Raw genomic sequence first — 12,283 nt, 5'->3', positions numbered from 1 at the left:
AATTATTTTTGCTTTCTCTGATCTGTCTGACAATTATCCGTATCAGTCACTAATATTATGAGCTGATTGTTGCTACATTGGGTGCACTCAGCTACCATATTTCATTGGTATATATTTCATCCATATTTCACGGCATTGGCTGTCCCCGGTACTGGATTTCGGCAGTTAACTCCTCCCCTGTTTACATCACGAACACTCCGCTATCCAAATCACGCGCACCCAATTATAGCGGGTGTGTGATCTAGAAATCCGGTTGACACTGACATATCTCAAAGAGAAAAAAGGACGAGAAATCCAAGGTGTGTGAGAGATAACTCGGGTAAGGACACTGTAGTATATATTTAACACATTGGTAACACACACATCTGACTTATTGAATGGTTATCTATGTAAAACAGTCTACTAGCTTACTACCTTTTAGCAGCAACGCAAGCTAACGTTTGAGCTAGCTTCGAGCTAGCTGTCTATTTTAGCTAGGTCGATAACTCTTCATCCTATTTATCCGTAGCTGAAGGTCAAGCAACCTTCAAAGCTGTACAGTAGCAAGCCATAATGGAGTATGTAAGCTATGTAGCTATAAGCTTATGAAGCGCAAATAGTAAAAACCAGGCATCTGAACATGTCAAGATGGCTAGTTTTCTCTCCGACAAGGCAGACATCTTTGTCCAACCAAAGAGCGTTTAAAACGCCTACTCTCGGCTAGCTAGCTAACCCGACTTCATCGGTCACGACTCATACATTACCAATTCGTGGAGGGGAAATGGTCTTGCTAATCCTGCGATTGTGACTCGTGTCCAAGCTAAGTAAACGCTGTATGGTGTTGTTGCCTGTTCAAGTCATGCATGCACTGAATTTTCAATGTCCTGCTCCTTGGCTTCAACATCTAAGGTTTTTTTTATATATATATAAAAACATACATATATATATGTATGTATGTATGTTACTACTAGGGCTGGGCGATATGGCGTGTGGTCACGTCACCACAATGGGGCAGTAATGTAGAATGCTAGAAGTATGACAAATATCATGTGTGGGTCATCTATTTATCTCTCTCTCCCTCCCTGCTATCAGAAGGGGGTTTGTTTTCACCATGGCCAGTTGGGACTAAAGAACAGCCACTATGATCGGAGGACTGTTCATCTACAACCATAAGGGGGAGGTCCTGATCTCCCGTGTTTACCGTGATGACATAGGGTAAGTCAGGTGGTACTATAGGTTTGGGGGGTGATTGAAAGGGACTCTGTTTCTCTGGGTATTGGCAAGGGCCTCGGGATACGACAAGTATCGCGATATATGGGTCACAATACGGTATTATTGCGATACAATAAGTATGGCGAAACATTGTAATAATCTACATATATTTAATGAAAATGGAACAGAAAATTCAACCTGCTGTCTAGTGCCTACCACCAGGGTATTCTGCTATGTATGTATGTATGCATGCATGCATGTGTACAATACATTATTGATGTAGGCTATAGGCGATGCCCAACACTGTCGCAAGCACTCTGTAATGCATACTTCTGCGTAGCCTATACGCATCAGCTATATTAGGCGTGGAGGAGTCGTATAGGAGTCTGTACCGATGAACTTCATTGACTGGTCTCTCCTCAAATTGGTTCATTTAACTGTCTTGAATTGAACGAATGATAATCAATCTTCAATGATGCTAGCAAGCTACCAATAGCTATGGACTTGGCCCTTTGAACTACTTCAGCTCCGCCTCCATTCACTAACAACCAATTAATGGTATGCAACATCTACGCAGCCGGTCGCGCATCGAGAGAGGTGCGCCACCCCCTGTGCAACCGCCTCTGCAACAAACGGATTGTGATGCCAGGCTGGATAATTGATACAGTATTGAGAAAAATAATTTTGCAATACTCAGCTGCTGATTCAGCAGCAATTCTTAGCTCCAGCTCCTTTGAACTAGTCACTGAGACTTATATTTGCCAAACTTCTATTTTGGTTTGAAAAATAAAATGTGATACCATCAGTTATTTTTTCTCTGCTTAGGCAGGCAATTATACATGTGTTTTCTGTTGTCCTAAAATGTTTCTGTGTGATATACTTTCTGGCTTTTGTTTAACCGCTTTAAAATGAAATGTAACCTAGAAAGGTCCCATCATGTGACTTTCGCCGTCATTTTCAGGTTTGGACTACTAAACATATTTTGAGTTTTGATGGCTGTTAAAAAGAGAATCTCAGGTTATACTGTACCATACCAAGTGTCTCAACTCTCAATAATGAGCGAGAAAGAGACAGTTATAGTTGAGAGTATTACTGATTAATTTGGAGAAATCCACTCCTGAAGTTTACTCTACACATTTTTTAGGTAATGGCAAAAGCATTACACTCGCAGGACCAGTGAAGATACCAGTAGGCTTCTTTTCTTTTCTTTTTCTTTTTCTTTTTTTTTGCAAATCACAGCTATATCTAGCTATCTGGCTGAGTTTACAGTTCAGCCAATTAGTGTGTTATCTTGGTTTTATTCAAACTGTAATGCAGGCCAGACAGTTAGCTAGCCAGTGAGTTTAAAGTTTGTGCTTTTACTCTAAGCAGAGTGGTAAAAATGTAAGTTGAAAAATTCCAACTAATCGGTTAGTCGGAAATACTGACAATATATATGCCATTTAGCTGACGCTTTTCTCCAATGCGACTTACATTGCAGTGAGTGCATACATTTCAGTGTATATGGTCCCAGCCGGAATCAAACCCACAACCTAAGCGTTGTGAGCGCCATGCTCCACCAACTGAGCCACAGAGGACAACTGTCAGCAGAGGTGCCATTCCCATAGGGGGCACAAAGACAGGTGCCCCCTCAGATTTTTCCTGTTTCTGATGTTACATTAATTACTCAACTACTGACCCAAGTAGTTTAAGCCCAAGTTTTATTTTAATTATTTATAAAAGATCATTCAGCAGTATTTTGCCGAGGGGGCACACTGACTGGACCAGGAAAGTAATATTCCCCTATTCTCCCTAGTAAGTGGTTGCTTCCAAGTTGCATAGGAATTCCTAGGCTGGACACTAGATTTTGTGCATGCAGTATTGTCAGATACAGAGGAGAGAGTGTAGAGTGACACATACAGCGTTTAATTTCATTTGAGCTGCCGGTGGGCACGAGATATGGTAAATTAAAGCTTTGTAGCCTCTTGATGAATAAATACAACAAAATGTTGCTAGGATTTGTTTTAAAGATGTGATGATGCTGGCTCTAGCCAGCTAGCTATTTTGACACAGAATTGGGCATAATGATTATGGCTCTAGATTGCAGAAAAAATGCTATTTTCAGCTATTTTCAACCCTAACCCTAACATTTTTCAACCTACCGAGGGGGACACCCCCATCCAGACTGCCCCCCTGGCTTCCTCACTCACTTTTGCCCACTCCAAAAACTGTGTGCATGATGCCCCTGACTGTCAGTCAACCAAGATTTTGTTTAGGCGGGGGCAGCCCTTCTTACTGGCAAGTTGGCTAAGTTGATTGGCTAACACTGACTAATTTGCTCTTTTGAAGAGTAACAAAAAATGGGAGGGGGTTGTTGTTCACAAAACATCACTTCTGCTCAAAGCCAATCAAAATGAGACTGCTCGCAGCTCCATTCAAATGGAATCGGCGAATAACAGTTTCTCCAGACCGCCAAAGGAAGCGTGAGAACAATGTGATTTGGAGGTATAGCTATGCAAGACTACTCACCCAGCAATTTAACCCTATAGTGATGAACTTCTTTGCTTCTTCTAAATGCACACATTCAACTGCCAATGTTTCCCAGACATTGAGACAACTCATTCAGCTACTTTGGATTACTCCACCTCAGCTATTGGTTGCTACAGTTCAACATTGATTCAACATTTGCATTTGGTTGCCAACTAAGGTTTGATGGATGGCGTCTCAACACCATGTTACTCGCTTTATGTGTACATGCACGAAAATGTCTGTGCATTTTTGTCTTTCCTCTCCTTTATGTCATCCCTCTTCCTCTCTTTATCCTTTGCCATTTTCCTTCATCACTCCATCTTGGCCACTGTAGGAATAGGTAAGCGATGCACCAACCTATCAAGCATGACCCCTGACCCATGGCAATCAATAGGTGACTCCCAATGCATGACCTCTTACCCACGGTAACTACCTGATGACCCTTTAAGCATGTCACCTGATGTATCAGTGACCAAAGAACACTAGCTCAATTACTGCAATATTCAAATGGCCCTGAGGTGCATCTACTGTCAACCCTGACCCACAACTCCCCTCCATAATGGGCGTTGCCTTCCAAAACCAACAGGGCGGACCCTGGTGATTCAGCATGGGGCTGTATGGTATTTTTTTTGTCTCACTCCTCTCAGGGGAGAGGATATTTGGGACGAGTGCCTGCTGAGTATAATCTCTATAATGAACTTGGGCTAGTTCAGTGGAGTGGCTGTAGAGCGGTTTTAGTGGGGTAGAACTGGTAGCCAAGAGAGTGTATTGTGTTTTCGTTATAAAAATGTGTTCTGCTGGTCTCATGCATTGTCTTACGACAGGTGGCGCCATTCCTACGCGGCACTCAGAGCCTCAACCGACCTGTCTTGCAGAACGAGGAAACAATCTGACAATTAGAAAGCATCCGCAATAAAATAGATCAGAATTAGTGATATTCATGCACCCTCCCATTGCTTTCAATGATACTGCTACTTATGTTGCAAAGCCTGAAAACTCGATATAAATCGTTACAGTTGTTTTAGAGTAATGAATATGCACTGTTAAGTTTGCACAGCTGCTGATAAAAGCGTCCATTTCGTTTCATGTGAGTTGCTAGCTGGGTGGCTCACTGAACAATCTATGCTAGTTTTTGTGTACATTTCCAAACTAAACCTAAGTCGTTTGCTAGTTTCAAGGTCATGTAACTAAGAAATTCGCTGGAGAAAAACATGAAAATAATTGACAGATTTATTGTTTCAGTAACAAGTAGTCTATGCATTGTAACCAAGGTAACGAAATGTCAGCACATTTTAGCTGGGCTACTTTTGATGTATCCCATGACCGTTTCAGGTACAAGACAGATCAGTGTAGACGGAGTTGCGCTATCTGACGTGAGACAATGGGTCTCCTGCTGTTTTTATTAAAGAGTAATGAAAGTTGTTGGAATGTTGGCGTAAATCAACATTCCACCATCTTAACATATTTTTTTTGTTACACAAAGCTGAATAGCGATACCGAGTTAGACCTCTGCACGTTAAAAAGTTGGATTGGTGTGAATAGCTTAAACGTTGAGGTGTTGGTGTGGGAAAATGTTGGAAGATGCAGAATAATAAGTATGACGGATATCTATAGTTGGACATGCTGAAGCAAGCTCACTAATAATAATAAGTTTGAGCAAAAATTATAGTTTGGCTTGCTGAAGCAAGCCCACTAATAAGTATGACGAATAACTAAACTATAGTTGGAGTTGTTGAAGCAAGCCCACTAATTAGTTAGAATTGTACAATCTGGATATATAAAGCACAAAGCAATGGTTTAACTCTGAGACCGAGTTTTTTTGCGTGTTGACAATGGCGTGGATGAGAGCTTGGGTAGATATCCTGATTAGTTCATTAGTCAATTAAGATTATTCCTAGTAAGAACTAGATTACTATGCCATCTCAGTAAATGCTGTTTTATAATTGAGCAGGGAACCAGAACTGTTATACTCAGACAATAGGTACCATGTCCTTAGGTCCGTGTTTGGGAAAGTCAGGTCTCTAAAAAGCACTCTTACCTCTCCACTAATCCTCATGCAAAAATAAATAAATATATATCACTCTGATTAGGAAGGTAACATGTGGGGGTTTTACAGTTACCTGGCAGTGCTCAGACAACATTTTGAGAAAAAATAAGTTGTGCTGAACTCAGAGAACCGGTAGGATGTCTGAAGTGTAACAAGTATTTTTTGGCAGTTGTCTGTCCATTTTGTCAGGAACATCATGTCAAGTAGGAAGCCTCCAAAAAGATTATAGTAGATTGACTGATTATTGGGTGTAACAACAAAGGCACACAGTGCATGTCCCAGTGGATAAAACAAGAAAGTGTAAGACACTTATTTGCGCTGTGGTCTTCGTTAGAATACAGACAAAGACAAACTAAAAAAGAAACATCCTATACAGTAGACAACCCAATTTACAACATCACACCAAAAATAAAAGGAAAACAACTATTATACAAATAATAAAACGCTACAATCAGAGTTGCCTTTGGTCACTCCTGTCACAGAAATCCATAATCTCAGAAATTGAAACTGACAGTTTAGTCAGAACATCCTTCAGATTGCCAGAGGGACACTATGCATTATTTATTTATTTATTTTCTCTCCTTTCTTTTTTCTTTTTTCTTTTTTTTTTTTTTTTTTTTACAAAAAATGCATTATCAGAGAGCTTTTCAGCTTTTCTCATGAACAATTGAAATTGTTAGAGCCTCAACCTCTGGTCAAGTCATGTGGTCAGAGAAAGTGAGATATAGTATATTCACTCTGTATTGTCTCCCTATTACTAACTTGAATTATTCTTTATTTCTCTCCCTCTCTTTCTCAGGCGTAATGCGGTGGACGCATTCCGTGTGAACGTGATCCACGCCCGTCAGCAGGTACGCTCACCGGTGACCAACATTGCACGCACCAGCTTCTTCCATGTCAAACGCTCCAACATCTGGCTGGCCGCTGTCACCAAGCAGAATGTCAACGCCGCCATGGTGTTTGAGTTCCTCTACAAGATGTGTGATGTCATGGCTGCCTACTTTGGCAAGATCAGCGAGGAGAACATCAAGAACAACTTTGTGCTGATCTACGAGCTGCTGGACGGTAAAATGGACTGAATTTCTTTTGTTCTTTCCATCTCCATTTTTATTGTTGATATCTGTCAATCTTTAAATCTCTCCCCCTCCTTTATTGCATGCTATCTCCATTGTTCTGTTTTCTCTCTTTTGCGGTAACTTCTTGGGTTTTACCTTCTTTGCCTGTATCTTCTAATGACAGTTTGGTTTCTGCTGTGTGTTTGTAGAGATCCTGGATTTCGGGTATCCCCAGAATTCAGAGACCGGAGCGCTGAAGACCTTCATCACCCAGCAGGGTATTAAGGGCCAGGTGAGGATGCAAGGAATAGATTTATAATGTAATTTATTCTAGCTTGGTGTATTTTTTTTCTGACACTGTCTCTAAAAGAAAGATATATTGCATATGTGTTAACTGTTTCCCTTATTTTATTCTTTCCCCTCTGGTTATGGACATGGCTGGATGCAGCACCAGGTAAAGATAAACAGGCCTTACTTAATATCAGCATCCATACCTTGAGTTTCCACTTGACTCTCTTTCTCTCTCTCTTTCTAGACAAAGGAGGAGCAGTCTCAGATCACTAGTCAGGTGACGGGGCAGATCGGCTGGCGTCGCGAGGGAATCAAGTATCGACGTAATGAGCTCTTTTTGGATGTGCTGGAGAGTGTCAACCTGCTCATGTCCCCACAAGGTGAATGTAAACCCCTCTTAACAACCATTATATTTTTGATTATTCAAAACATTTCATAATATGTGGTTGACCCATGCCCTTGTACCCCATCAAGGTCAGGTCCTGAGCGCCCATGTGTCTGGCCGTGTTGTGATGAAGAGCTACCTGAGTGGAATGCCTGAGTGTAAATTCGGCATGAACGACAAAATTGTCATTGATAAACAGGGCAAGGGTGCAGCCACTGATGAGGCGGGAAAGAGGTTAGTGAAAGGGGCCATTTGCTTGGAGCAAGACTTTTTAAAGACTATTTATTGAAGGGTATCTAAATAAGAAACTTGTGCTGGAAATGTAAATTGTGTCTCAAGTTATTTCCAGTTTAGGTGGTCCAAATTGATGTGTTGACCCTGACTCAAAATCCTGCTGTGCTCTCCTATCAGACAATTTATCCACACCAACTTTTCTGTCTGTCCCTGGACTAAGAGTTCTATTTAGCCTCGGTTAAGGCTTACCATTTTTTTCCCTTTCCTTTCGATACGTCTCTCCTTTCTTTCCCTCTCTTTCTCTGTGCTGTACCTCAGTGAGTTAGGGGGAAGGTACTGTATTGATATCTGGCCTTACCTCCATACCCTCCCGTTGTCTGTCTGTCTGTCATTGAGTGGCAACTGTTGAACTAGGCATTTGAGGAGGCTCCGATCTCACTGGTCTGACTCTATTATTCAGTGTTTTAAGAGCTGCCTAGCATGACTTCTAATTGATACAAATCTGACAAGCCTCCTCAAATCTTTAGTGGATTGTAGTTTTGATATTTTCCACATTCCCACCCGCTTGACTCTTGTCCCTGACTCAGTCTTTGACTGGGATGTAGATAGTAAGCATCCACCGGGTTGCTGTGTTGTCCTAGCCATAGTGTCCCTATATATGTCTGTGTCTATGTATTGTGTGTTTTTCTGTGTGGCTTTGTGCATAGGAACAGAGGCACATAGGGGGGAGTAGGTTTGAATGGACTGTGTGGTTTGGTTTTTGTCTTTGTGAAGAAGTGTGTATTTGTGTATAGATGGTCTCTCTCTCTCTCTCTCTCCTTGTAGCAGTGGGAAGCAGTCCATAGCCATCGACGACTGCACATTCCACCAGTGTGTGCGCCTCAGTAAGTTTGACTCTGAGCGCAGCATCAGCTTCATCCCCCCGGACGGAGAATACGAGCTCATGAGGTCAGTGATACACATACCCTTTGCAGTATGTTTTGGATCGTTGCTCCTTGTCTCTTGGGCTACTCTTCTGACTGGCCGGTCAGAAATCTTGCAAGGAGCTCCTGTGCGTGGTGGCCGGTTGATGGTCGAGTGATGTTCCTTCCACTTGCGGATAATGGCCCCAATGGTGCTTATAGGAACATTTAGGAGTTGAGAAATCTGTCTGTAACCAGTGCCATTACTATGCTGCTCAACAATCTTGTTGCGAAGGTCTTGGGAGAGCTCTTTGCCTCTACCCATCATGAGATGTTTCTTGCAGGAAAGCTTGGTGACAAATGATTTGTTTACTTGCATTCAGAGGTGGGAAACCCTTTTTCAAAGAGTGGAAGTACTTACCCACTAACATGCACTAACCCAGCTGATTCTAATTAGCACAGGTAGGAGAACTCATTAGTGGCATAAGCTGGTTTAGTGCTTTTTCTTACTGTGTTCAATACCTTTTTCCTGTGTCATTCCACTTTATTGCACATAGCTTTTTTATGTATTGGAATGTTACAATTTCTTTAGCTGTGTAGTTTTGAGTTAATACCAATGTCTGGTCTAAATTTCATGTGAAGTGCTGCAATGGAAATATGTTGATTTTTTTTTTTTTTTGATGTGTTCAATACTTATTTCCCCCACTGTACGTGTGCTTTGGCTTTGTGTATATGCCTTTTAGTAAGCACATCCAAGTCTGATCCAAGTTTGTCTTGCCTGTGTGCATAAGTTTGACATTGGTGTGGTTTCACACTTTCATCAAGGTATCGCACCACTAAGGACATCATCCTACCCTTTCGAGTCATTCCGTTGGTGAGGGAGGTGGGTCGCACTAAGTTAGAGGTCAAAGTGGTCATCAAGTCCAACTTCAAACCCTCACTGCTGGCCCAGAAGATTGAGGTGATTAATGGTTTAGTCCTACATTTTTTAGAATGTCGTAAGTATCTTGTGTGTCATTCTTATCTTTGCTCACATTTAAAAAAATCTATATTTGATCAATTAGACCTTGGCCTACATCTACTGGTGATCAATTTACCCAAATCTATGAAACCTCATAGAAAATCTGTGACTCTTCTGAAGTTGATATAGTTGGGGGTATTTGTTTGTACGCTGGGAAAGTTTCCACTCTTAGCATATTTGCTAGTTTGTATGTGGTTTGCTTTTTAGCCACATTCAAATATGTCTTGTAGAGACATTTCATCCAAAAATGATTAAACATCAGGACAATGCGCATGTATTTACTACATACATTAATTGATCAAAGAGGATATGCTTATATAGAAACTGGGGAAAAAATGTAAAGAACTACAACGGACTGCAACAGTTATTGTCGCTGGATTTCCACATGGCAAGCATCCCAGCTGTTTCAGTTTGTGTGATTCAGACGAGAACTAGGCAAGAACTCCTGTGTTCTAGTAAGAGTTGTGCATCACCTTGTAGCTTGCTAACATATAATAGTTGGTTATCGTTAGCGGACAGTTCACTTTGTTGTCTTCAATAAATAAAGTATCCATTCCTACAACCTCAACGTGATTACATTGAAGTTGTAATCTATAAACTACATAGTGGTCTCAGAAGATAAATCTACTCCCAATTTCCCAGTGTATGTTGTGGTGGAAGTCTAGGATTTACCACTCTGTACTTTAGCTCTTCGGAGGTAAGAATCAAGAAACAAGTCCTGAGTAGCCACAATATCTGAGTCCGGTATTTATTGTTTGCAAACAAGAGACAAGAGCGTAACAGCAGCCCAGCATATAACCGGGGGTCCGTTCAGCACAAGTCTAAAGAGACAATGATCAGGTTTGTCTTTTATACGGTTTGAACATATTGCCAGGCGCCTACAAGGCTATCGGCTGATGGCCTTGTGCTTACGTGAGAAAGGGCGGGAGAGAATGAACAATGGGGAGGCTTTCTTACTGATTAATCGCCGTTCAACATTTCACACCTATCGACAGGATGCGCCTGTCCCCCCATTATTGCTCTCTCCTACCACTCCCTCAGAGATCACCGCTGTTCATATGGTAAATCATACAGTGCTTCTCAGAACAATGGCTATAGAACTTTAGAGGTGTGGCAAGATAAAATGTCATCACAGTAGTTACACAAGTTGTATCAGTCATATGAAAGTGTATAACCTGAAAATAGTTCTATGAATGTATTTTCCATAACAATGTTTAATTGTTTATCTGTGTGTCCTTGCTTCAGGTGCGCATTCCAACGCCCCTCAACACGAGCGGTGTTCAGGTGATCTGCATGAAGGGCAAGGCCAAGTACAAGGCCAGTGAGAATGCTATTGTGTGGAAGTAAGTGGTCATTCAACCCTCTTGCTCTCCATCTTTCTCTCCTGGTGTGGTTGTCGATCTTTGAATTGCTCTGAAATGTGTGTTCTCCATCTCTTGCTGTAATGTATGTTGCATTTGTGTGTGTTCTGTGTGTAGGATCAAGCGTATGGCTGGGATGAAGGAGTCTCAGATCAGTGCTGAGATTGAGCTTCTGCCCACCAATGATAAGAAGAAGTGGGCACGTCCCCCCATCTCCATGAACTTTGAGGTAAGGTTGCAACACATAGCATACATTGACCAGACCGCAATGACCAATGAAGCATTTCAGAGAATTGTCAAACAGAATGCAAGATTTTACAAAGACCTTATCTTTGTCTCCATTTCCCTTCAGGTTCCTTTTGCTCCTTCTGGGCTGAAGGTGCGTTACTTGAAGGTGTTTGAGTCCAAGCTGAACTACAGTGATCATGATGTTATTAAATGGGTGCGCTACATCGGCCGCAGCGGCATCTATGAAACCCGCTGCTAATGCTAGTAGGCGAACCGAGGAGCGGTGCATCTATCCGTGTCCTTCCACACAGTATATCCTTTCTTCTGTCCCTCTCTCTTCCCTCCATCCCTATCTCCCTTCCTCCCCTCTCTCCTCAATGTGGAGGATGAATTTAAAAAAGGCATAACGCACCGATATATGCAAAATGTGAACCATTGTATCGTATCCCGTAGTATGAGTAACTTGTAAACAAACTGGTCCTGTGTATAAAAAAGACAAAAAGACACACAATATGTGAAAACCGGGGGGAGGGGGGGGGATTCTCCAGTATACTTGTCCATTCTGCAGATCCCACTTGTCTTAGAAGTGTCCCTGTGAAATCTATTAGCTGTCGTACATGGCCTTTAGGGTCAAAGAGCTTCTAACCTTAGTTCCTTTCTTCTCTCAACCAATTTATTGATAATTGACTGTCTCTTTTGAAATGGTGGTTTGTATTTCGGTGGGTGGGACTCATCCTCACCACTACAGGAGTATGGCCAGTTGTGACCTGCCTCTTCAAAGCCTGTGTGGTGAGGTCGCCCCCTGGTGGTCACTTTGTCTTGTGTCTGGCTCTCTGTTTGTAACCTGGTGACCTGGTCCATTAAAATCCGATCATATAAACCAGCTCTGCCTTTGTCCGTGTTTTTTTCTGAGGAAATTTAAGATCCCCAATGTTCATTTAGTTTCAGTATGGTTGCCACATGTATATCATGTAGTGTCTGCATGATAATTATTATTAATTATTATTAGTTAATTATTTAATACTTCCATTATGTTCCATCATGACCTCCTTATGTGTCT

The 12,283-nt window shown here is 41.7% G+C and overlaps 1 protein-coding gene across 1 annotated transcript; it reads left to right on the top strand.

Moving 5' to 3' along the window:
* The first annotated feature begins 218 nt into the window (after nucleotides 1–218).
* On the top strand, nucleotides 219–12,106 carry LOC310810165 (AP-2 complex subunit mu-A-like). The gene is made up of 11 exons (XM_083677831.1): nucleotides 219–319; nucleotides 1,072–1,194; nucleotides 6,546–6,811; nucleotides 7,011–7,093; nucleotides 7,337–7,472; nucleotides 7,567–7,711; nucleotides 8,537–8,659; nucleotides 9,439–9,574; nucleotides 10,880–10,977; nucleotides 11,113–11,224; nucleotides 11,348–12,106. Exons 2-11 carry the CDS (start codon nucleotides 1,121–1,123, stop codon nucleotides 11,480–11,482), a joined length of 1,308 nt encoding a protein of 435 aa, XP_083533957.1. The 5' UTR covers nucleotides 219–319; nucleotides 1,072–1,120; the 3' UTR covers nucleotides 11,483–12,106.
* Nucleotides 12,107–12,283: the final 177 nt, after the last annotated feature.

This window comes from Argentina silus (genome assembly GCF_951799395.1).
Source record: "Argentina silus genome assembly, chromosome: 1".
Classification (NCBI taxonomy): Eukaryota; Metazoa; Chordata; class Actinopteri; order Argentiniformes; family Argentinidae; genus Argentina; species Argentina silus.
This window is presented reverse-complemented; position numbering and strand designations above follow the sequence as displayed.

What these genes read in the sequence shown, in the direction of transcription:
- LOC310810165 (XM_083677831.1), top strand. Translation starts at nt 1,121, where the DNA reads ATGATCGGAGGACTGTTCATCTACAACCATAAGGGGGAGGTCCTGATC. An exon ending in GATCTACGAGCTGCTGGACG is followed by an intron (nt 6,812 to 7,010) that starts GTAAAATGGACT and finishes GTGTGTTTGTAG; the next exon opens with AGATCCTGGATTTCGGGTAT. An exon ending in AGCAGGGTATTAAGGGCCAG is followed by an intron (nt 7,094 to 7,336) that starts GTGAGGATGCAA and finishes CTCTCTTTCTAG; the next exon opens with ACAAAGGAGGAGCAGTCTCA.